Source organism: Gaeumannomyces tritici (genome assembly GCF_000145635.1).
Source record: "Gaeumannomyces tritici R3-111a-1 unplaced genomic scaffold supercont2.4, whole genome shotgun sequence".
In the NCBI taxonomy this organism is placed as follows: Eukaryota; Fungi; Ascomycota; class Sordariomycetes; order Magnaporthales; family Magnaporthaceae; genus Gaeumannomyces; species Gaeumannomyces tritici.
The window spans coordinates 2,811,276-2,833,742 of record NW_008804548.1 but is presented as its reverse complement, the minus strand read 5'-3'; the positions used below and the strand labels follow the sequence as shown (position 1 = coordinate 2,833,742).

Sequence of the window (22,467 nt, the reverse complement as noted above, 5' to 3'; positions counted from 1 at the left end):
CCCCACCCCCCCCCCGCCAGATTCAAGGCACCGGCAGCCGCAGCTCCTCCCTCCCGCGCACCTCGACAAAGGCCTCGCGGCCGCGGTACGCGTAGCGCACCTGCAGCACCTTTGTGCGCAGCGGGGCCGGGTCCCAGAAGCCGAGCAGCCTACTCTTGCGCAGGCCGGCGGGGATCAGGAGCGAGCCGGGCGCCTCGTCGTCGTCGTCGCCGCCCTGCACGAGCGCCGCCACCGCCACCACCACGTCGGCCACCTCGTGGTCCGGGTCGAAGGGGGTGGGCCGCTGCTTGCGGGACGGAGGCGCCGCCGACGCGAGCAGGGCGTCGTCCGACTCCACGTCCGGGACGCCGTACTTGGCCGCCAGGATCACGAGGCCGCCGCGCTGCCGCTCGGCCTGCTGCCGCGCCTGCGCGCCCACCGCCAGCAGCGCCGTCAGTTCGTCCGCCTCGGCGCGCCGGCGCGCCACGTGGTCGGCCAGCTCGTCCCTGGTCATGGAGAGCGCCGCGCGCTTCTTGTCGGCCTCGCGCGCCGCCGCCACCCGCCCGGCCCTGCTGCAGAGCCGGGCCAGGTCCAGGGCTGCGAGACCCAGCATGGGCACGAGGACGGACCAGAAGGCCAGGCGTGGCGTCACGAACGACACCCCGCCGGGAACTCCGCCCCCGCCGGCCGAGGGGTTGGTGCGCAGGAGCACCGGGAGCCTGAAGCGCTGGGCCAGCCGCGACCAGTACAGGTTAAGGTGAAAGCTCGAAAGGCTAAGGCCAACCTCGAAGCCGAAACTAGACCGGGCGCCGACCCGGCGGAGGGCGCGGAATGCAACGCAACCCCCATAAATGGAGCCCAGATTCAGGGGGTAGGTCGTGGCGGCCGGCGGTGTGCAGAGCTCCATTTCCATGTGGTAGGCCTTCGGGTCGAACGGCAGCATGGAGGTGACGGCCCGGGGAAGCGCCGACACCAGCTCGAGGCCATAACGTAGGTAACCAGTTGCATATCCTGGCGTGGCTGCCGCAGACACCGCCCAGGAACCCCTGCTCGAGCCAGGGCCACCGGCACCAGCCGCATCGGCCGCCTCAATGTCAAGACCCTTGAACCCCCGGTCGATGGGACCAGTAGCCGGCCGGCCGGTCGCTCCAAGCAGGCCCAACTCGCCTGGCGCCTGGCTGCTGTAACCAATCTCCACTGTCGGCGCCACGTAAGCCCGCAGAGCAGGCGACATGAGGAGGGCTTCGGGCAGGCCTCTGCCCCAGAGGCGATTCTTGGAAAATGTTCGCACGCCAGCACAAGTAGCAGCATCATCGCCCAGAAGCGAGCTCAGGAAGGAAAGCTCGCCGCTGTCGGCGCAGACGAAGGCGGTGCCGAAGCCGAGGCGACGCTGGACGGCAACGCCCGCCCTGGGCCGCCTCCACACCGATGAGAGCACCGGAGCCGTGACGAGGGCCTCGAAGTGGATGGGGTCTGCGCCATTCCCGTCGTCGAGCTCGATGGTGTGGGCCACCCGCGTGATCACGGCCGGTACCGGCAGAAGATCGAGCTCGTTCTCCACGACTAGGACCCGGGTCGGCTCGGGATCAGGAATGGTCAAAAGGTCATACGGGCTCCAGTCGTTATCGCGCAAGTGGGAATCGTACGGGTTGTCTAGTCGCTTTGGAAGGCGGACGAGCTCGTTTCTGAGCCCCACCGTCACCAGAGGAGAGATTTTGTTGATGAGGAGCTGTACCATGCGGTGCCGCGCAGGGGGCCCGGAGAACATGGGCTGGTAGCGGTCTGTCACGACCGCGGTGGGTATGTGGGAGACGTCCCCCAAAACACCATAGGAACACGCAGACACGGTCAGCTTGGGAGCAGCGAGAAGCAGTTCCGAGCCCGGCTCGTCATCGAGCAGAGTCAGAGACTCCAGCGCGACCGCGAGGAGACGGCCCAGCGCGGGGAGTGGGACGACGGTCGAGTGGCCAAGGGAAAAGTCCAGAGGCCTGACATCTGGAGGCGAAGGGCCCGTCAGCGACGCCAACGTCACAGAGGTCGCGTCCGCCCTGACGGCCAGATCGGTGGACGACTCGATCGAGGCCAGTAGCCGCCGCTTGCGTCTCAGCCGGAGCAGGCGCTGCGCCTCGACGGCCGAGGGGGGCACGTGATCGTCGTGGTCGTCGACGCCCACCAGCGAGGTCTCGCCGGCGCGCAGCGCCAGGTCCTCGAGGTACTCGGCGCGGCGCGACGGGTCGACGAGGGCCTCGCAGGCGGCCTGGGCGACCGTCAGGTAGGCGGCCGCCATCTCGCGAGACTCGTCCTCCTGCAGCTCGGCGTCCAGGAGGCGGAAGAGGCGGGCGTAGGCGGCGCGCACCTGGGCCGGCGACGGCTGGCCGTGGCGCGGCAGGCACAGCAGCTCGAACCAGTCGCGGCTCACGTAGCCCAGGGGCTCCTTCAGGAGGACGGCGACGGCCTGCTCGGCGGGGACGTCAACGACCACGTCGGGGTCATGGTGGGTGCGGGCGGTGGACATGAAAGATGAGGCATCGTCGATTTCAAAGAGGCTCCTTGTGGCGGCAAAGTTGTCGTTATCGTGAAGCGAGGGAGGCTGGTGCACCGACGGGCCGCGTTGAGGGACTGGGAGATACTGCTGCTGTTGCTGCTGCTGTTGCTGGTGGTGAGGGCGCTGTGAATGGCGGGTCGAGCGAGGGGGCGAGGGAGAGCGGGCCGACGAGGACGGCACTCGCTGTTCTCTCAGACTCTCCCTCGCCCGCCGCCGCGAGGAGCCGCCTCCAGAGCTTCGACTGTTGTCTGCCGGCATTGCCTTTTCCGAGCCAGGGCTTGCTGTGGGGGGGTGAAATATGAGGAACCTCGAACTGAAGCTCCTGATTGAGCTCCTGATGAAAAATTCGGGCTCAATGTTTACTAGCGACAGCTTCAGCTGCAGCAGCCCCCTCAGCCGTCATTGAGTGACGCGATCAGCCCCGCTGGTGGGACGACGAACCAGTTCCCCGGCAACTTGGGCTATAATCCTGCCGCAGCCGCTGGGGCAGTTTCGAATTATAGCCCCATGTGCTACGTGGCCAGGAAGTACCATTCTCGATACGGTGGTGGCACATGGCGGAGCTTTGTCATGATTGATGCATGTGCTTACCAGTCTGAGAGGCCCGATTAAACTCAACTGCTACATTATTCAGTAGCTGACAGCAGCCCAAACGAGCCCATATTAAACCGCCCTTCAACCTCAGCACAGCCGTCGAGTAATTCTTTACCGTCCATACCCGACGGACGAACCGCTTGAAAAGCACCAGAACCTCATCCACACTATGCACACACACAACCGACTCCTGACCCGCGTCGCATGAGGTTGGGGCGTTGCGTTGAATCATATTCATGGCTACGTGCGAATCCCCGCCTGTCGGCACGTCTCCGCGTGCCACGGCAAGGGAAAGGCGCATCTATGGATCTATTTATACAAGGCTGCGCGAATCTCTGCCAACCGCGCCCCTCAAAACTTGTAGACCTGGTCCTTGCTGTAGCCCAGCTCCTTGAGGATGCCCGAGACCTCGCCCTGGTCCTTGGGGCTGACCTTTGCGCCCGACACGGCCTTCATCATGCCCGGGGGCCCGCACACAAACACCTTGATGTTGTCCTCCTTAGGCTCGGGCAGCACCGTCTTGAGCAGCTCCTGCGTCACGAAGCCCTTGCCACCGGCCCAGCCCTTAGGCGGGTTGTCGAGCACGTAAAAGGCCCGGAAGCGCTGCGGGTACGTGTTCTCGAGCTCGGCGAGCTGCTGCTTGAGTAGTATGTCCTCCTCGGCGATGTTGCCGACCACGAGCGTCACCTTTGTCTTGTCGTCCGGGTTCTTGAAGATGGCGCGCATGAGCTGGTACATGGGCGTGATGCCCGTGCCGCCGGCGATGCACGCGATGTGCGGGTGCTTGTTGGCCGTCCAGCCGTACTTGGGCAGCGGGCCCTTGATGTCGAGGCGCTGGCCGGGCACGAGCTCGTGGATGTGCGTCGACATGGGGCCGCCCTCGTACTTTTTAACGAGAAGGTCCATGTAGCCCGTGGTGTCTAGAGTTTGCAAGTAAAAGAAGACACGATCAGCAAAGATGAATCCCGGGCCCCATCACAAAGAGACAGAGGACGCAAGAATGAAACGCACCCTCGTCGCTGATGGGCGTGTACGGCCTGATGACAGGCTTCTCGGCGCCGGCCGGCTTGAACTTCGTCAGCAGCGCGCTCGCGACCGTCATGCCCGAGACCATGTCGTTCTCGGGCAACTTGAAGCGCACGCGCTTGGTGTTGTGGTTGACGATCTCAACGTCCTCGACCAGCAGCGACACGAAGCCCTGGTCACCGCCCGTCAGCGCCTTCTTGGGCCCGCCGACCGCGGCCCCGGCGCCGACCTGCGAGGACGGGGAGGCGGCGGCGGCGGCGGCGGCGGCGGCGGCCTTTTGCGCTGGAGACGCCGCCGGCATGCCATTGCCGCCCCGGCCAAAGAGGTAGTAGCCGCCAAACGCGGCAAAGCCGATGGCGCCCGCCACCAGGGCGGGCGTCGTGGCGTTGCCGCCCGACGGGGGAGGCGGCGGGGGCGGGGGCGGCGTCGAGTCTGTGGCGTAGCGGCGCAGAGTCTGCTTCTTTAGGGGCTGGCAGGCCCGAGCGATGGGTCGGACGAACATGGCGAGCGTGTCTCGTAGCTCAATGGAGCTCGCTAGATGGTGGGAAAGAGAGTTAGGCGTTGGGTTTAGCGATGGGCCGACGATGCCGGGCTCGATGATTACCGCACCAGCCAACCAAGAGCTGGCGTGCTCGTGGGGGAGCTCCAGTCGAATTGGGGAATTGACAAATTGAGTTGCATGACGTAAATTTCACGTGAGCAAGCGTGTCCGCCAAGCCAAACTCCCACCAACTGTCCCCGAGGAGCGTGCGAGAGCCTCATTGCCTCCAGGGAACTAGCCTGGACGCCAAGTCGACCATCGAAACGAGAAAAAGGGGCACATGCATTTGTCAATTCCTTCCGTTGCATTCAAAACATCCCCATTCCGTCTCCAGAAATACTACTCCGCCTCGCCTTGTCCAGCAAACCAGCTCCGCCCCGCGCAGTCAGAGACCTTGAACATGAATGATCCTGCTTCACATGCCGCCATCTCGTCTCATCTCTCATATCTCTCCCGCCGTGCCAACAAAGGGGGAAACAGGACAACAACAAACAATTATACCTCACCACAATCGAGATGCATGCTCCGCTCCTTGGAAAATCCGAAACCCAGAATTCGTAAAGTCATGTGGGAAAATATGTCAAGACGAAAAGAAACGCTACGCCACCCTCGTAGCCCTCTTGCAAATATTGTTCCGCCAGAACTTTGCCATGATCGTCGTCCTCTTCCCGCCGCGGCAGCAGGGAGTAACTGCTCAAAAAAATTCAGACCGCCAGCCTCGGAGCCTTGCGGAACCAGGCTGCGGTCGTAAAGAAAGTGCTCCTCAAACCAAACCGTAGGCGAACAATGGGAGATGCAGAGAAAACGGATATACAGCAAAATAAAAAAAGAACCAAATGAAGCGCCAGTCGTGGACTAATGGTACAAAGTAGCGTGATAGATCATTTTCAATCTTTCTGCTTTCCTCTTCGTTTTCATCGTTGCGGTATGCCGTCATTCTTTCGGCGTCTAGGATTGTCGTCTGTCATGCCGCCGAGACTCGAGGTGCCGACAGCTTGTAGTAACCGTGGCTCAGGGCGCGTGGTCACCGGCTCTCGCGTTTTCCCCTTTCCTTGACCGTGGTCTCGGCCGACACTGGAGACTCTAGCCGCGCGCCAGGGAGTATCGGAAGACTGTCCGTCTGCTTCCTTGGCTGAACGTCCTGGCTACCGCGGCGCATCGGGCCCACATCCTGGTGAAACAGTAGCGTCGGCGTGTTGGCCTGGCTCCCACCGCGTTGCCCATGATAGTGTACGACCTGTGGCGGCGTCTGTCCGGCCTGTGTTCCTAGGAGATGCTGTGGATACGGGTCCAGATCCTTGCTGGACGTTGAGAATGTCGACACCACGGGTTGGTGATATCCGTTTGACGCGTTGCTTGGCGTCGACGAGTGTCCCGGGGCCTGGCCCTGTGCTGGGCTCGGGCTGGGGCCTTGGGGCTGCGCCTTGAGCGTATCCTGGGGCCCCTGCCCTTGTGGGAGGCTGGCGCTTTGGGCGTTCTGGTGCTCCGTCTGTGTGGGAGTGCCCGAATCGTTGGGGCTTGCGTTACCCTCGGGCGCGGCCTGGCCCGTTAGGCTCGTCATTCCGCCTTCGATTTCGCGCAGCAGCCGCACGTACTCTTCGGGCACGAGCCCGCTCTCCTGTGTCTTTGGGTCCATGGCCACCAGCCAGCCTTGGCCGTGCCTGTACGATACCCATATTATCTGGCCTTCCACCAGCGGCAGCTCGTTCTCGTTTTCGCGGGCAAAGTCGAAGAGCGCCACCGCCTTGCCGTGCATTTCCTCATCTGGCGAGGTGATTGTGAATTGGTAGTCCCGCGAATATCTGGACTCGTCTGTCCTGCCAAACGCGGGGGACGATGGCGAGCTGGACCCGTCCGATCGTGAGTCATAGCCGGCGTCGTGCTCGGCGTACTGGCGGGGCTGTTGGTCACCCATCTGGTAGCCGCCAGCATTGTCCACGTCGCCAGGCTGATCCGGCGGATACGTCACGTACTCGCCTCCGGGGCCATTGGCCTCGTCTCCCTGGTTTACATAGTACGTTTCGCCGCCGTCGCCGCCAGTACCGACGTAGTAGCCTCTCTGCCCGTCGAAGTTGTCAGGATTGAGGACGCTCGAGCCATCCGATTCCTCTCTCGACCCCTTGGCCCTGTGACCCAGACCGCCTCCTGACTTCAACATGCTGCCTGTTGATGACTTGTGCTTGCGATGGCGCGAGCTCACGACCGGGCTCTGAAGGTCCTCGTCCTCGCTCCAGGGGGGACCGTCGCCAAGGAGCATTGGTGCCAGATCGCCGGCCTTTCCGAAGCCTTCAGTCCAGGAGCCGCCGTCCCAGTTCAGCTTGCTCTCCCAAGGCACAGGTGGGTCCGACAGCCTCCGGTTATACTCGCTAGCCGGGGTGGTCATGCCCGAGGGCGGGCGCGAGGGCTCGGGCGGGGGCCCATAGTGCATTGGGTGGCCAGAAGGGTAGGCGAAGTCGCGCACAAGGGCGTATGGCAGGCTCGATGGGTAGATGGGAAAGATGTGAGACGGCGGGCGGGAGCGCGAGGGTATGGACCCAGCCGAGTACTGGGAGAGTCGGTTCCGCGATGCGTATGACATTGGCCTCGGCAGGGTGCTTCTCCGGGATGGCGTTGGTGCTGCTGGAGGGGAGGTTATTAGGGGGTGTAGGGAGGGGTGGTTTGGATTCTGGGTTGGACTCGTCGCCGACGGCGATGCGACAACCGGGGGTGAGGTGGCCGGGGACGAACCACTTTGCGACATGACTGCCGTCATTTTGAGCGGTCGCCGCGGGGGAAAAGGGGACGGCCAGCCCGCTTGCGCTCCGCAGGCTCTTTGTGTTGTGGCGAGAGGTGTGTAGGTAGATAGGTAGTCAGGGGGGTTTTGTACAGGGCGGCGAGCGCGGTTACTCGAGACCAACTAGCAAAACTGTCAATCGCGCGCGCGGCTTTTTCAGAATGCTCTGAGTAGGCCAATTCAGGCTATCGAAGGGGTGGATTGTCGGGGTGGCGGCGGACGGGCGACAACAACAAAAGAGGGCTGAGGCGGAGGTGCAGCGTCGGAAGACCGGAACAGGGTGTGTCCCTCGAGCGATGGAGCGAAGTAGGTAGCCAGAAAGCAAGAGAACCAGGCAGAGGCGGCAGATAGCAAGTGGCGGGCAGCCGGGTAGGTAGAGCGAGAGAGGCTTCGCGGAAGCGTCGTTGTGGAGGAGGAGGAGGCTAGCTAGCGGGCGAGAAGCGATGCGGTGCGGTGCAAATTTGCGAAAACCTGTCAGGCGCCGAGGGGGGAAGCCTGTACGTAGCGATGGAGTCGCAAAGAGCGGCGGGTGTGGGGACTCTTGTCCAAAATCATGGGCTATTATTCCCGCTGATTATTGGGATGGGGGTGGGTGGATTTCTGGTTGCCGCAGGCGACGACCCCTCCCGTTGCGCACGCGCCTCGGGTCGTGAGACGATCGAGGTTATAGCGACAGAAGCCAGAAAGTTAAGTAAATAAGCGAGGGCAGCAGCAACGACAAGAGGGCAAGAGTTGAGCACGAGCGGGAGGGGGAAAAGGGACTGAGCCGGAGGTGTCAAGCAGAGTTGGCCACGACAGCACAGCGGCGGGCCAGGCAAGGTTGGTTGGTGGCTTGGGTGTTTGTCCTGGCAGCAGGCAGCCAGCGGTGGGTGTGCACGCCCACCAAAAAAATATGGCAGTCCCACCTTAGGTCAGGTACATAGGGGTACCTAAAGTAAGTACCTAAACCACAGAAGGCTACTAGCACAGGTCCCGGATGAAAGTTATTGATGTAGTGGACAATTCCTTTGAGGAATAGGAGCAGCAATAGCAAGAAAAACAAAACAAAAACAAAAATAGGAATGTCAACAGGAAGGAAAATAAGAATGGGAAAGCTCACATGGGAAAGCCCACACAGGAATCTCGCATAGGAAATCTCACAGAGGAAATCCCACGACACTAGCAATTTTAGTCTTTGGAACCTGGAGGGCCGCCATCTTTTTCTCTTGGTGGGCTTGGTTTGCTGCTGGTGTATGTGGTTTGGCAGCACAGGAGCTGAGAAAACAGCGGCCAGAGCAGCGGGGAAGCCAGCACGAGTTCTGGCCCCTGTCGGCCTGCTAGGGTCCTCTAGCCAGGTAGGCACAGTGGAGCCAGCGACCAAGGGGTGATTACAGCAAGACTCGGGGCTGTCCAGGCGGGGAATAAGCGCGCTCCTGCAGCTGCCACCCCCCTCCTTCTGACTGGTTGACGCCGTCAAGAGAGGGACGAGCCGGGCTGGAGGACCGACGGACACAAGAACCCTGCACGCCTGCGTCTGCACGCCGAGCGAGCTCGGACGGGCGATGGGCGATAGGCAATCAGCCCAGCGGACGGGCTGCCCGCCAGTGTTGGCGCAGACGGCTTGTTCCATCGGGTTGCCCACTGCTCTATGCGCACGTAGTGTGTAGGTTTGGTAGACAGCACGCGATACGGGGAATGTGGGATGTATCCAAAAGCCAGAAGAGGCTGGAAGCGAGGTGGCGGGCGGCCGTCAGTCAGGCCATTAACTGGAGATGCCCACACCGCACCGTTGTTGTCACTGCGGAGAGGATGCAGTGCAGCAACAAGCAGCAGCCTGCTGGAGGGGGGAACCCAACAGCTGGAATGGAACCCTGTGCAAATCACACCGTCTTGGCCGAGATGCCAGCCCTCGTTGCACAACACGGTGCAGGTGCAGTGCATGCCTTGACCCGGAGGCGTGACACAGAGCAGACCAGATGGGCGGGAGGACGACCGCGACCTGGGGTGCAACAAGACGAGATCTCATGGCAAACTTGCATTTGTGCGCTTGTCAGCTGCCGATTTGCAATTCTCATATGCCATGGTTCCCCGTCATAGCGCTCTAGGAAGGGTACCTATATACGTTAACGACGCCCGATATGAGCGTCTGATCACACACCAAGGCAGAGAGAGTTTGATGCTTGAATATCAAAGGGTCTAGAGGCGCTCGTCCGCGTCGTCTTGTTCCTTTTAGAGTTAACCATGCGGGCAGATGGTTGAACGCTCCCTTTCAGGGACCCCACGACGCATCAACAAGAACCACGCACCCTGGCTGTGATGCAACTTTTTTCTCTCTTTGTTTTTCTTTCTTTTTCGCCTTTTCTCTTCAGCAGCCGGGCGCTATTCTTCTCGGATCTTTGCTTTCTCTCCCTGCGATTGCGTACATTGGCTGTGTCGGTCTTCAGCACCAAGCTCAGGCTTCTCCAGCGTAGCCTCAACCCATTGTTTCTATTTCTGGAATGCAGCACCCTTTGCTCACCCTACCGCCTCCACCGACTCGATTGTTTCATCTTTGCATGCCCAGCGCCAAAAAGCAAACCCAACTCCTCGGTTGTCTGGACGGGGAGGAGCCGGCGCCTAGTCCGCATTGGGTAGCGGGCGGTCGAGCTGTCGCAATTCTCGACTGGGGCTGGGTACCAACGGAACAATTGATGGAGCTGGCTGCCCTCCACTGACTCCATGCCCTCCAGTTTATTTGCTAGTCCCTCGGCCAACTAGCCTTATGTTCCTCGCGCCATCGAGATGAAATTGGCGGCTGGGACCTGCACACGGGCTTTGATGTTTCCTCCGTGTTCCTCAGCAAAGGCACTGGGTTGGGCTCCAATTGGTAAAAGCCATGCCCTGTCCATTGAACCCTCCAGTTCACACGTGGCCGTCCCTCAGAGTACCTCAGCCTCTGGGCGGCTCCAATTTGGCTTTGTCGCTGTCTCGAGCCAATGGCGGAGGGCGATCCATGAGCACCAGGCACGACCCCGCTTGCTCGCACATGATTCGCTCAACCGAGCTTTGGTGCCCGCCCTACTGAAAAGCCACAGGACTTGCCGTGTGTCGTGCCTTGCGCGCTGTTCTTGTTTCTGGAACCGTGCAAACTTTGAACAAGACCATGGGACGCGCTGGCTATTCTCCCGCCTCCCCCTCGGCTCTCCAGCATGCGCACCATTAGCCCGAAAACGGAAGTAGGTCTGTCATTACCTCAAACGCAGACTTGAGCCCGTGGACCAGTCACGAATCGGAATTGAGCAGCCTCGCTTTTTTCCAGCACGAAACGCCGTTAGGCAGGTTGGTGGTATGCTTAATTTTCATTGATGTTGATTTTTGCGTGAAGCTGTGGCCTGCTTCTGCCGCGTTTTGCCCGAGACGCATTCCATGCTGCCTGGCCTGCCTGCCTACCGAACGAGTAACATGATGAGATCTATTATTGGAGCTGTCTGATTTCTTTGATGACACTTCATATTACTATTACGCTTTTACCTGATACCGCTCCTCGACACACTCACGCCCATCTGTTTCGTCCACCACCGGAGCTGCATGTTTGCTAACAACGTGCCAGCGACATCCAGGTTGACCGCCAGCCAGATGTACCCCATCTGAGCGCCCTGCACCTCGGCCATCCTCGATTGCGAGAGACTGTTTCTGCTTCGAGACCGAGTCGGCAAACCGAAACCTCTGCTTCAGCAGGAGCTGTGTGTCACCAACCACTAGCCAATAGTCGCCGATGGAGACGCAAAATGGAGGGCCTGCTGCGGGTCAGGCTCCCGAGCAGGAGCGCGAAGATGGCTTCAAGCTGAAGTTCTGCACCGTCTGTGCGAGTAACCAGAATCGGTGAGCCACCTTGTCTACCATATATCGCCGGAGGTTCGGTCGCTGATCGCTCCTGTTTCTCTGCTCGGTTCAGCTCGATGGAGGCGCATCTCCGCCTCTCACAGGCAAACTTCCCAGTCATATCCTTTGGCACGGGATCTCTAGTGCGCCTTCCCGGGCCCACGATAACCCAGCCCAACGTATACAAGTTCAACGACACGACGTACGATAACATGTACAAGGAGCTTGAGGGCAAGGATCCTAGGTTATACCGGGCCAATGGCATCCTGAACATGTTGGGTCGAAACCGCAATGTCAAGCGGAACCCGGAGAGATGGCAGGATTGGCAGATCGGCATCCCACGCCTGGACCATGCCAGCGATCGCGGGAGCGCTGGAACGGAGGGCGGCGTGGTCGACGTGGTGTTCACCTGCGAGGAGCGCTGTTGGGATGCCGTCATAGATGACCTACATGCACGCGGCTCGCCCCTGAACCGCGCCGTCCATGTCATCAATGTTGACATCAAAGATAACCACGAGGAGGCGGCTATCGGAGGCAGCGGGATTCTCGATCTGGCCGAGTCGCTGAACAAGGTGGCAATGGAGGAGCGGGACAAGGTGGGCGCTGCCGTGTTTGACGGGGCTGGCGGCGCTGGCCGGTCCGGCTTCGATGAACGGGTGCCAGAGGTCTTGGCCGAGTGGCAGGAAAGATGGCCGAACCTGCCCGCAACCTGGACTCTGGCGTGGTTCTGAAAGCATTGCAGACAAATGCTGGCGGGAAGCCCTCGTGCAGGGAGCACTGGGAGTCAAGGCTTTGGCCGTTGGACTCTTTCTGCTTTTACTGAGTTGAAATATGATACCCTTGGTCTGAAATGGTGCTTGACGTTGACATATCTTGAAATATCTTCTGTACCTGTCAAAGAAGTGATGCAATTGAAAACGTCATCCGCATTTTGACTTGTCGCATCAATGTTCGAGCGCAGCGGCAATCGCAAGCCAAGCCTTTTCGGGAATTCTCCGTTCCATCATCAGATCAACGCGTCCATGTGAGCCCGAAGTGCCCGAGTCAAAGCGGCCGACACGCCAGCGTGGGCACGACGCAATTTTGGGGAAACTGTTCAGTTCAGGACATGTCTCCCACCTTCCTTGCCGCGAGGGCTGGGTGGCGCAGCAGCAGCCGCAAACCAACCTCCCGGGCCAGTCGCGTGGAATTTGATGGGGGAGCCGTAAGGAGACCCCGAGTCGAGCAGGGATTCCAGCTTGACTGCCACTGCCAACCATGGCTCCTTGTCGTTTCTTGTCAGATCTGTAAATCCCGTTTGGTGACTGACACGGCGGTGCAGACCTCCCGAGACATGCGTGTCTGTCTGTCTGTCTGTTTGTTTCCTGCCTCTCTTGTCCCGGAAGGTCTCCTAGCCCCGTAACGGACCCCAACACCAGCCAGCCCGGCCCGGCCCAACAACCACACAACCCCAGCCTCAAGGCCCGGCCTCGGTCCGCTGTTTGCTCTCGGCCGGTTCGGGTTCGATGGCAAGCTGGATCGCCGGGGCGGGGGTCTGGCTGGGCGCCGCGCCTCCCCTCGCCCTCTTTCTCCCCTTCTCCCCCATCCTTCCAGCCTTCTTTCTCCAGCCCTTTTGGCCCGCCGATCAGGGGGCTCGTGGCCCTTTGCGCACGCGGCCAAGGCCAGGCAGGGTGGGTTTCTGCGGAGCCCATTGCGACGTCGGGGTCTTGAGATTAGGGTCGAGAGCAGTCCAAGGAACGTCCCCCAGAAACACTCCGAAAAGTGGGTTGGGTGTGCCCCTTTCATCGTGGGTTTCCCTGCTGGCAGCCGCAGGTTGGGCACTCTTCCAACTCGCGGGCCCCCTTGCCCTAGGCGAAATGGAAGCTCTCGATTCCGTACAATGCGCCGGGGGTGGTGGGTTGCTGCTCCCTCTGCCCTCTTGCACCTGCCGGCGGGTAATGAGATGTGCAAGGGGAGGAGGCGCAGAAGTTGAGCCCAATAAAAAAAAACACCACGAAATAATGAAGGCGCACTGAACAGCGGGCCTCCTCCCCCGTCCATCGCGTAAAACCTCTCTGTCCCCGCCCCAGCCCAGTGGCTGCACTTCCTGAATTTCCACAAGCTCGAATAGAGAGGTTGCGCGTGATCCCTCATCCATTGTCTCCCTCACCAGACATTGTTTTGTGCCAGCCCGCGAAACTCGTCGCCCAGCGCCCACGGTTTCTCGCCCTAGTCCGTCCAATCAGCACTGGCCCGGCTTGCAGTAGCGCGCGCTCGCCCTCGAAAGAGTTTGGACGCCATCTCCCAGGCCAACCACAGACTGCCGCCGTGCATCCAAGGGGACTGGCGCCACCGCCCATCACCATCATCATAATCAGGGGAATCACCCGCGCTAACACGGCGTCCCCCCCTGGTCGTAAACCCCGTCCGTCCGACTTAGCGAAAAAGTAGGAAAGGGGCTTTTTTTTTCGCATCCTCGCATCGCACACACACGCACTCGCGCCGCGCCGCGGATTGTCCTAGGCCACCACGCACGAGCGTCTTCTCCCTCGCTTCCCGCCGCTGGGTCTGTTTGGCTCTCCGATCTTCCGTCCTTGTTTTATCGATTTCTTTTTTTCTTTCTTTTTTTTCTTTCTCAGTCGGACGCGGGCCCGAGGTGGTGGGTTCGAAGTACAGTGCCGACCTGCCTGTTCGTCTCCCGACTTGGCGGATCGATCGATCGAAAGGGGGTTGATCAGGTAATGCCTGAACCAGCAGCCGCCAGCCGCAACCCCGAGAGTCGAGTACACGTACTGATTGACTGGCCTATCGACGGCCACCTGCAGCCCGCTCGTCGAGCCAAACCCACCCGGACCTGGCGTCGCTTCGGTCCCAGCCCTCGCCCAACACCTCCGTCCCTGCTTGAATCGCTGCCGGCTGCTGCGACGACGACCGTCCAACAGCCCGTCTGGATTGCGGGTGTAACCGGTTGCTTCGCGGTTCCTCTTTTCTTTCTTTCCCACTGGGGCTAGAATCCAGCCGGCAGGGCACATCAGACGGTCGCTTCATTGGTGGCTGCACCCTTGCCGCTCGCCCTTCACGTTTCATGCGTCGCGGATTCCCCGTCACACTGAATCAATCTGGGGGACCTGGGAGGAAGTTCAAGAACTCGGGCGTCATTTTCGACTCAGACCAGACGGCTTGATGAACCACGACAGCCGCCGCACGCGAGCCCGAATCGAAGACAAAGACTGCGACACATCCTCTCGCCACTGTCACCTCGTCAGGCACCAGCCACGACCAACCACACTCTTGGCGCAAACCCGAACCCACGACGGTCCAGATCAGAGACATTACCGAACCGGGCGACGCACCCCCGAATTCCAGCCTGTCTCGCACAGCCGCGACAGCCGCAACCAGCCTGACACCGCCTGTCACCAGCTACGGCGACGTGCGCATCCGCCGCGAGCGTCAAGCTTGAGCTCGAGAAATACCACCAACTAAACCACAGTCGCTCCTTTGATCGCCAACCCCTAATACCATGAATGGTCGCAATGCACCGCTGTCACCACCAACTTCTATAGGCGGTAACGACTGGGCGCGATACTCTCCTCCCATGGACAAGGACGGCCCATATCCCAACAGTCGCGGCAACATCATAACACCACCCGCCTCGGGCGGCTCGATTGGAGGCATGAACGGTGGATTCCCGCCCGGCCCTCGCAGCGTCGGCGGGCCCTCCCCGCCGCCCTCAGTCGGCCGATCCAGCGCGGGCATCGGCCAGTACGCCAGGAGCGAGAGTGGCAGGAGCGTGAAAGATGAGGGAGGCGAGGTCGTCCTGGGCGAGCACTATGTAGTTCTAAAGCGCTTCCTCGGCGCCACATCCCAAAACGGCCAGCCACCAGCTCCGAATAAGGCACGCGACAAGCTGCAGCGTCTGACCGCCGTCCAGTTCCTCGAACTCAGTACCGACGTCTACGACGAACTGAACCGACGATACCCTCCACCAAACTCAGAACCGCCTCCCAAATACCTACTGCCACGAGACAACTTCCACCCAAAACGTAACCAGGCTCGCCAAAAGCTCTCGTCACTCCCGCCTCCGCGCTTCCGTGACCTAGCTACTGATGTCTTCACCGAGCTCGAACGAAGGATACCCCGTGTCATCGGCGGAGACATTCCTCGCGTCAACAGCCCCGCCTCGATGAGGATGTCGAGCCGGTCTAATACCCCGATCAATGGCATGAACGGATTTCCCCCAAGGAGTCAGAGCAGGGTAAGGCGACCATCCGAGGCGAGCTCCATCAGGAGTGCGGCCCTGGGTTCGGCGTACGGAATACCTCCTTCTCCTGGGTTGCCGCCAGGGGGCTTCGAGCGGCCTCTGGCGAAACAGTCGCAAAGTAATACCATCGTGCCAAACAAGAGCACCATGGTTGAGGAGGATGATGACGACGACTCACCACTCAGCCCGCGGAGCACCTCGCGCGGGGATGCATTGAGACTCAATGCCCAAAATCTGCCCCGTAGCGGCGGCAACGAGCCAAGCAGTGCGCTCTCTGATGTATGTCGTCTCTGCAGTTCCCTGCTCACCTCTTGCTGGATAGCGCTGTGCTGACACTTTTACTTCAAGGCCGACCGGAGGTTACTGGATGACTACGAGATACAGGTACGGGAACTCAAGGAAAAGCTGGAGTCCATGCAGGAAGACATTCGGAAAAAGGACGAGCAACTTGAGTCGATCCAGGATGATCAGCGACGCCAAGCGACGGTAGCAAATGTCGATAAGAAGGCATGGGATGATGCTCGCCTTGATCTTGAGAGCCAAATTTCGGAGGCCCAAAGCCTTAACGACCGCCTCAAGCAGGAGCTGGATCGCATTAGGGACGACCACGACGCCGACACGCGCCGACTGCAGGACGAGATAGAGGACCTGCGACAAAACGCTGGCAACGAACGTGGAGGAGGCGGCGATGCGGACCTAGAGCGGGAGAACGAGGAGCTGCGCAGGACACTCAGAGAGCAGGAGGAGGTAACGGAGGAGGTCCAGCGTGATGCTCAGGAGCTCATGCGTGAGATGAGGACGCTCTCGCAACAGAGCGGGGCCGCCTGGCAAAAGCAGAGCGAGCTGGAGAAGACGATCGAGCAGCTCGAGCAGGAGGCCCGGGAGTGGAGGAACCGCTACACGCGCACCAAGACGCAGCTGCGGAACATGCGCGCCACATCCATGGGCTTGGCTATGGAGCAGGACGCGACGAAGTACTTGCGGGAACGGGGCTTTACGACGGAGAACGGGCTGGTTAAGGACGTCCACGTCACCAAGTTCCAGGTTTCGGTTGACGAGCTGCTCCAGCGCGCCCGCTCCGGAGAGCCTGAAAAGGTGATGGAGCCTATGAAGGCCGTTGTCGTCAACGTCCGTCGCATAATTAAGGATATGGAGGACGGCAGCAACGAGCAGCAGCGCCAGCAACACTCGCGCCTCAGGGGCCGCATCTCGTCCACAGCCAACAACCTCATCACCGCGGCCAAGAACTTCGCCTCTGGCGCCGGAATCTCGCCCGTCTCGCTCCTCGATGCCGCCGCATCCCACCTGGTCGCGGCTGTGGTCGAGCTGCTTCGGAATGTCAAGATCCGGCCAACGCCAGCCGGCGAACTTGAGGATGACGACGACGATGAGACCGCTACTCCGAGCGGGTCTATCGGATTCTTCTCCCCGAGGAGCCAGGCGCCGACGCCTCTCACGACCAGCACCATCTCCCAAAATGAGATCCTCCCGCCGCCACCATCGCTCCAGGGCATCGTCGACAGTCGCGTTAGCATCCAGTCTTCGGCTTACAGTCCAGTTACGTCCCCGCGCGAGTCCCGGGACCGCTTTGGTGGGCCAGTCGGTGGGCGCAGCAACGGCCTCGGTATCGGCGCCAACATGAACGGCGGCTATGGCCCGGGCCCGAACAAGAGCCTCCCTCCGGCTCCCAACGGCTATGGCTCCAACGGCAACGGCAACGGGTATGGCATGCCGCCGCCGCGGAATAGCCAGAACGAGGACCTCAAGGTAAGCTCTTTTCCTCACAAGCCATACACAGAGTGATGTCTTCTGCATCCTCTGAAGGAATCCGAATCATGAGCTAACTATGCTTGGCATCTCAGATCTACCTCGAGGATCAAACTGCTGTCCTCATCTCAGACATCCAGGAGCTCGTTGCGGCCATCCGGAGTGAACAGGGCATTGACAGGCTTAGGGACGAGATCGGGCGGGTCGCCAACGTTGTCGACAAGATCGTGGGCGAGACGGACCGCAGCGGCAACCGCAACCTGACGCAGCAGCTGCAGGACTCGCGGGAGCGCCTCCTCGAGGCCGGCGACCACGGGCTGGAGCTTGCAAACGTCGGCAACGGCCCCGGCAGCAGGGAGTGGCGCATGTGGACGCAGACTCTCCCCCCCATCGCCTTTGGCATCGCACGCGACGCCAAGGAGCTCGTCCAGCAGGTGGACAGGCTCGTCCTGCCCAACGGCGGTGCCGATGACTTTTCATGATTGCTCAACCACTTTTCTCTTTTGGCTGCATCTTGGGAACAGGACAAGCAAAAAAAATCATCAAAAAGCGGCAAACCCTTTTTCATTGACGTTCGTTCGGCATTTTCATCCTTCTTATACATAATGCACGACATTTTTATATACACGCTTTTTTTGGGCACTGTCCCGTTTTCTGAGAGATGGATACGACGCCCAACGACACCGAGGCACATTGTCTGTGCTCATATCTGGTCTACTTTCGTCGTCTCTCTTTCTCTCTCCGCCCAGGTTGGAGACGTCTCGAGCTGGGGCGGGTTTAGGGCTACCGGGCGGGGCGCCTCTTACGGACTTGGCGGAATCAGTGGTTTTTTTCTTCTCTCTCTTGCTTCTCCGTTTTTCCGTCTCGGTCTATGATGGAGACGTTCCTTTTTTGGTCTGATACCCTTCGCATGTCGTGACGGCCTTGTATGGGACTGGATTTCTTTATTCTTCCTCATCACTATAAATTTTCTTCTTCCTTCCTGGTCATGTTTCTCATCCAACTCGTGTTTTGTCCTTTTTTCTCCATGTTGCGGGCTCACGTTATTCTCTCACCCTGGCTCCCTCCCCTTGGGCCCTTTTTTTCTTCTTCTCTCTCGAGCCCTGTATGTACGAACAAGGAAAGAAAGTTGGGGGGAGACGGGGCGATAATACCTAGTCCTGTGAGATGCTCGTGACGACGACGAGACTCTCTCACCAGCCTCCTCTGCGGCGTTGTGGGAGGAGAGTCGTGTTTCTTTTAGAGCTGCATCAGGTGGGAGGACTCTCAAATAACAAAATACACTACATACAAAACTTCTTCACTTGCTTCTGTCCCCGTTTTGTCTTCGGTCGTCCTCTGGCGAACCAAAGGAAAGGGCACAATATCATGGCATGGCATGCCTTGCTTGGTGTAAAGTACTGAAATATCAAGGTTTCCTTTTCATTATCCAAGATTTGAGACCCGATAGTGCTGGGCACTAGTACGATGGACGAAATCTCGCATGCCTTTATGTGACGCCTGTAATCAGGTCCTCTAGTGGCCTGTGTTTACCGTGTTTGTCCTACCATGCCTTTTGCGCCCCTTTAGTACCTTGACACAGCATCATTTTCAACAGCATTGCAGTTGAGGCGTGTTGGTCTTTAGGCTCTGAAATCTATCCTACGGGCCGTGTATACATCACAACCCATCGGCCCGGTCAAGGCTGCTACGGCCTCTTGTGGTGCCGAAAAGAAAACATCGGAACGACTGTAAAAGAAGATGATGGATTATGAAAAGCTGCCTAGAGCATCAGAGGCAAATGTTGATGGTGGTGCTTCTTCTCAAGGTCGAGACCGTCGGCAGCTTTCAGGATGCAATTCTCAATGATGCCAACCCACCGAACCGCGTTCTCAAAGTCGCGCGAGTCTATGCTTTCCTGCAGTCCAGGGAAGACAGCTCCAGCGTAGCCGGTCCAGAGGCCGGGCGCATACACAACCGACTATGAGAGATTATTCGAATCGTCAGCGGGAACAAGGCGAAAACAGGAGGCGGGTATTCAAATGTCAAATATACCTTGAACCAGCTCCGGCCGTCCAGGCCCGGCTGGTAAAGAAAGTGACGCTCGACAAACTTGAGCCTCGTGTTGAGGGCGCGGATCTCGAGCGCGAGCTTGAGTTTGGCCGGCCACTTCCACCATGGCAGGTCCTCGTCGGCCCGGCGCTTGAGCTCCCCAGCTCGCGCGTCAACCTCGGTCGCCTTCTGTGTCAGCTTCCACGCCGCGTCGTGCAACCGGCCCAGCTCCTTCTTGAAGTGTGTGGCGTCCCCCTTGTGGTCCTGGCCAGGGTGGTGGTGGCTCGCGCGCAGCTCAAACAGGCGCTGCTCCTCGCTCATCCCCGCGTCCACAGCGCCCAGCGGCTTTGGGGGCGGCGAATGCGGGTGGTCACCCGGCGACATCACAGTGTCGAGTTTCCTCTCGATCTTGTCGATGTACGAGGCCAGCGCTGCGGCGTAGTCCTTGGCGACAAAGGAGATGACGGGCTTGTCGGCGAGCTTGGCCGTCAGGAGACCCAGGATCTGGGCCATTGTGCGATGGTAGACAAAGCCCGGGTCGCCAAACTTGGCCATCCAGTGAAAACTATCGTAGTTGCTGTGATAATGGTATACGGGGCTGGAGGCGGACGCGGTGAAGCCGATGTCTAGGCAGGGGATGCCCGCATAGTCCTGGAACGCCGTGAAGTCGCTGCCGCTGCCGATGATCTCAATGGAACCTCCCCAGACGTCGCGCACGGTTTGGCCCTTGACTGTCTGGTTGGGTGACTGCACTTCACCTGTGATCTCATGCAGGAGGGCATCGATGAGAGGGGCACCGGCCGCCTTGAACTGGGGTCCCGAAACCGCAACATCAACATTGAGGTAGGCGACGCTGGTGGCGCTGAGCCAGGGCAAATACTCCTCGACCCATTCGGTGCTCCCAATGAGGGAGTATTCCTCGCCGTCCCACGAGGCGAAAACAATAGTGCGGAGAGGCTTCCAGCCAGCCTCGAGGGCCTTTCCAAAACTACGGATGACCTCGTTCATGACAGCAGACCCGCTGTTGGGGTCACCCGCGCCTCCGACGATCTATGCATGAGCAATTCGTGTGAGCAAGTGTCTCGGAGCCGAGGTCGATGAGCGGGAACAGCATCTTACCCAGGCATCACGATGGTTACCCACGACAATGACCTCGTCAGGGGTGGAGCCGTTGATGACGCCGATTACATTCCAGAGCGGGGTCGTAACATATTTCTGCTCGTTGTACACGTTCAAGGCCACGCCAGTCGGGGAGGGTCCAATGTTGTACCTGACGCCCTTGGATCTCAGCCCACGTTTCCGGGTCCAGCTGCTTCCGAGGTCGTCAGAGCTCGGCCCGTTGCCATTGAGAGCCTTGAGGATAGGTAGTGCGTCGGCGTATGAAATTGGTAGCGAGGGGATGCTCGGGATCAGGCCGTGGGGGTCTTGGCGTGGGGCACCAGGCTTGGATGGGTAGCCGGGGGTGGTCGGGTCGCCGGGGGCGATACTGAGGAACTGGGTGCTGCCACGCTGGACGGAACTGGCCTGGCGCCTGGGTCCCTTGGGGTAGGTATCGTCGCTCTTGTTCGCAGATTCGAGGTCATCCGGGTCCGAGTAGTCGCTGTCTTCGCCATCGTCGCCTGGGTCGGAGTACAGGACAGCGGCAACCATGCCCAGCTCCTGGGCTCGCTTGACCTTGAGCCCACGGAAGATGCCGCCGTAGCGGGCGAGGGCTATGTTGCCCTTGAGGGACACGTTGGCGCGCAGCAGGTCCTCAAAGTCCTGGTAGGTGCCATAGTTGACATAGACGTAGGTAGCCGTGACATTGCCGCTGGCCGAGTAACCGTGGAAAGTCGGGATAGAGTCCTTGCGGGAAGTTGTGGGGTCCTCGTCTACGACATCCTCGGTGAGCGAGGCCTCGAATGAGACCTTCCATGACGATGGATCCGACGTGCCCTTGGACTTTTTCGGCTCCTCTAGTAGCGCGAGACGGTGGTCGACGGGGTAGTTGAGGTAGACATTATACGAGACGATAGAGGACTTGATTCCCCACGACTCCCACTTCTCCCTTGTCCAGGCGGCCTATACGGTAGGGGGCAAGGGGTGAGCACGTGATCATATGTGCAGAGGGGGCAATGGGCAACCTTGGCGCATCACACCTGTGAGAAGTTCTGTCCAGCGAGATGAGGGCCGTCGGTGTAGTAGCGACTCCACTCCTCGGCAAGCTCGCTGCTGGGTTCATCGCGGAGGATGTTGCGCAGCTGATCGTAGGACAGATGGCGGTCCTTGTGGCCGGGCCAAGACCAGCCATCGTTGTGGTCAGGGCGGTGGCGGTGCGGCGCATCCCGGCCGAGGATAGAGGTCAGGACGAGGACGCCGAAGAACCATATCAGGGTGGACGACAGGGCAATGGTGCAGAAGCGGCGCACGACGTTGTGGCGGTATCGGCGCACGGGCGGGCCGACGCCGACGGAGGTGATCAGCGGAGAGCGCTCGCCGGGCATCTTGGCCTGGGTGTGCCTCTGCCGGGCCTCCGTTTGAGTTTCCAATGATGTTATTCAGAAGGTAAGGCTGTGATGGTGGATGTTGGGCAGCTGAGGGTTGGTGGCGGTGGGTGGGAGATGATGTTGTGACAAAGTATGGGGGCCAATGCGGCCTCAATGCATTACGTCGTGTTGTTGGTGGGAGCTTTGACTGCGTGACTGCCTGCCTGGATGACGAAACCGGGGAACCCGCAATTCGAGACTCGAGGCGCACAAGCACGGGCTCACACACACTGGACCAATCACTCGATGCTGATCGATTAAGGTGAAAATGCCTTTCTCTGCCTATCAAACCCACTCACCCAATCGCTCCGAGGCTGGCATTTTTGGCACTAAACCCAGCCTTCCCCGAAACCCAACGTCCGGTCTTGGCGCCGGGGGAATCTTGTTCGGCGATGGGACGGCTCTGGCGACGCACTCTGTCAACCGCCAGCCTGCGTTGCAGGAAGAGAGAGTAAGACATGCACGGCGTTTCAGCGCCACCAGACCGGATATCGGTACGTAGGGTCGGGGCTCGGGTTGGCGGTGCTCGGATTTAAGCAGATTCAAGTAGAGAGGGCGCCGGGCGTTTTTTTTTGGATGCACCATGCACCGCGTAATTCCCGTCTG

The 22,467-nt window shown here is 60.0% G+C and overlaps 6 protein-coding genes across 6 annotated transcripts; 2 read left to right on the top strand and 4 right to left on the bottom strand.

Annotated features, from left to right (window-relative positions):
• Positions 1-7: 7 nt before the first annotated feature.
• Positions 8-3,052, bottom strand: GGTG_08353 (hypothetical protein). Its single transcript, XM_009226193.1, has one exon. It carries the CDS (start codon positions 2,780-2,782, stop codon positions 23-25), a length of 2,760 nt encoding a protein of 919 aa, XP_009224457.1. The 5' UTR covers positions 2,783-3,052; the 3' UTR covers positions 8-22.
• Positions 3,053-3,280: 228 nt separating this feature from the next.
• On the bottom strand, positions 3,281-4,796 carry GGTG_08352 (NADH-cytochrome b5 reductase 2). Its single transcript, XM_009226192.1, has 2 exons — positions 4,130-4,796; positions 3,281-4,038 (listed from the first exon to the last, which is right to left on the bottom strand). The coding sequence occupies exons 1-2, from the start codon at positions 4,644-4,646 to the stop codon at positions 3,470-3,472; spliced, it is 1,086 nt and encodes a 361-aa protein (XP_009224456.1). The 5' UTR covers positions 4,647-4,796; the 3' UTR covers positions 3,281-3,469.
• Positions 4,797-4,854: 58 nt separating this feature from the next.
• GGTG_08351 (SH3 domain-containing protein) lies at positions 4,855-8,283 on the bottom strand. The gene has a single exon (XM_009226191.1). The coding sequence runs from the start codon at positions 7,435-7,437 to the stop codon at positions 5,710-5,712; it is 1,728 nt and encodes a 575-aa protein (XP_009224455.1). The 5' UTR covers positions 7,438-8,283; the 3' UTR covers positions 4,855-5,709.
• Positions 8,284-10,526: 2,243 nt separating this feature from the next.
• GGTG_08350 (RNA polymerase II subunit A domain phosphatase SSU72) lies at positions 10,527-12,241 on the top strand. Its single transcript, XM_009226190.1, has 3 exons — positions 10,527-10,762; positions 11,027-11,298; positions 11,372-12,241. Exons 2-3 carry the CDS (start codon positions 11,192-11,194, stop codon positions 12,027-12,029), a joined length of 765 nt encoding a protein of 254 aa, XP_009224454.1. The 5' UTR covers positions 10,527-10,762; positions 11,027-11,191; the 3' UTR covers positions 12,030-12,241.
• Positions 12,242-13,608: 1,367 nt separating this feature from the next.
• GGTG_08349 (hypothetical protein) lies at positions 13,609-18,612 on the top strand. The gene is made up of 4 exons (XM_009226189.1): positions 13,609-14,015; positions 14,103-15,817; positions 15,887-17,305; positions 17,401-18,612. The coding sequence occupies exons 2-4, from the start codon at positions 14,798-14,800 to the stop codon at positions 17,785-17,787; spliced, it is 2,826 nt and encodes a 941-aa protein (XP_009224453.1). The 5' UTR covers positions 13,609-14,015; positions 14,103-14,797; the 3' UTR covers positions 17,788-18,612.
• An 8-nt stretch (positions 18,613-18,620) lies between these two features.
• GGTG_08348 (N-acetylated-alpha-linked acidic dipeptidase 2) lies at positions 18,621-21,931 on the bottom strand. Its single transcript, XM_009226188.1, has 4 exons — positions 21,475-21,931; positions 20,456-21,397; positions 19,340-20,386; positions 18,621-19,265 (listed from the first exon to the last, which is right to left on the bottom strand). Exons 1-4 carry the CDS (start codon positions 21,817-21,819, stop codon positions 19,068-19,070), a joined length of 2,532 nt encoding a protein of 843 aa, XP_009224452.1. The 5' UTR covers positions 21,820-21,931; the 3' UTR covers positions 18,621-19,067.
• Between the last annotated feature and the right edge of the window lie 536 nt (positions 21,932-22,467).

Excerpts from the sequence above, each read along its gene's own strand:
- GGTG_08353 (XM_009226193.1), bottom strand. The coding sequence starts at position 2,782 with ATGCCGGCAGACAACAGTCGAAGCTCTGGAGGCGGCTCCTCGCGGCGG.
- GGTG_08352 (XM_009226192.1), bottom strand. The coding sequence starts at position 4,646 with ATGTTCGTCCGACCCATCGCTCGGGCCTGCCAGCCCCTAAAGAAGCAG. Across the intron at positions 4,039-4,129 it reads CACGCCCATCAGCGACGAGG|ACACCACGGGCTACATGGAC; the intron begins GTGCGTTTCATT and ends TGCAAACTCTAG.
- GGTG_08351 (XM_009226191.1), bottom strand. The coding sequence starts at position 7,437 with ATGACGGCAGTCATGTCGCAAAGTGGTTCGTCCCCGGCCACCTCACCC.
- GGTG_08350 (XM_009226190.1), top strand. The coding sequence starts at position 11,192 with ATGGAGACGCAAAATGGAGGGCCTGCTGCGGGTCAGGCTCCCGAGCAG. Across the intron at positions 11,299-11,371 it reads TGTGCGAGTAACCAGAATCG|CTCGATGGAGGCGCATCTCC; the intron begins GTGAGCCACCTT and ends TGCTCGGTTCAG.
- GGTG_08349 (XM_009226189.1), top strand. The coding sequence starts at position 14,798 with ATGAATGGTCGCAATGCACCGCTGTCACCACCAACTTCTATAGGCGGT. Across the intron at positions 15,818-15,886 it reads CAAGCAGTGCGCTCTCTGAT|GCCGACCGGAGGTTACTGGA; the intron begins GTATGTCGTCTC and ends TTTTACTTCAAG. Across the intron at positions 17,306-17,400 it reads GCCAGAACGAGGACCTCAAG|ATCTACCTCGAGGATCAAAC; the intron begins GTAAGCTCTTTT and ends TTGGCATCTCAG.
- GGTG_08348 (XM_009226188.1), bottom strand. The coding sequence starts at position 21,819 with ATGCCCGGCGAGCGCTCTCCGCTGATCACCTCCGTCGGCGTCGGCCCG. Across the intron at positions 20,387-20,455 it reads GTAACCATCGTGATGCCTGG|ATCGTCGGAGGCGCGGGTGA; the intron begins GTAAGATGCTGT and ends GCTCATGCATAG. Across the intron at positions 19,266-19,339 it reads ACGGCCGGAGCTGGTTCAAG|TCGGTTGTGTATGCGCCCGG; the intron begins GTATATTTGACA and ends AATCTCTCATAG.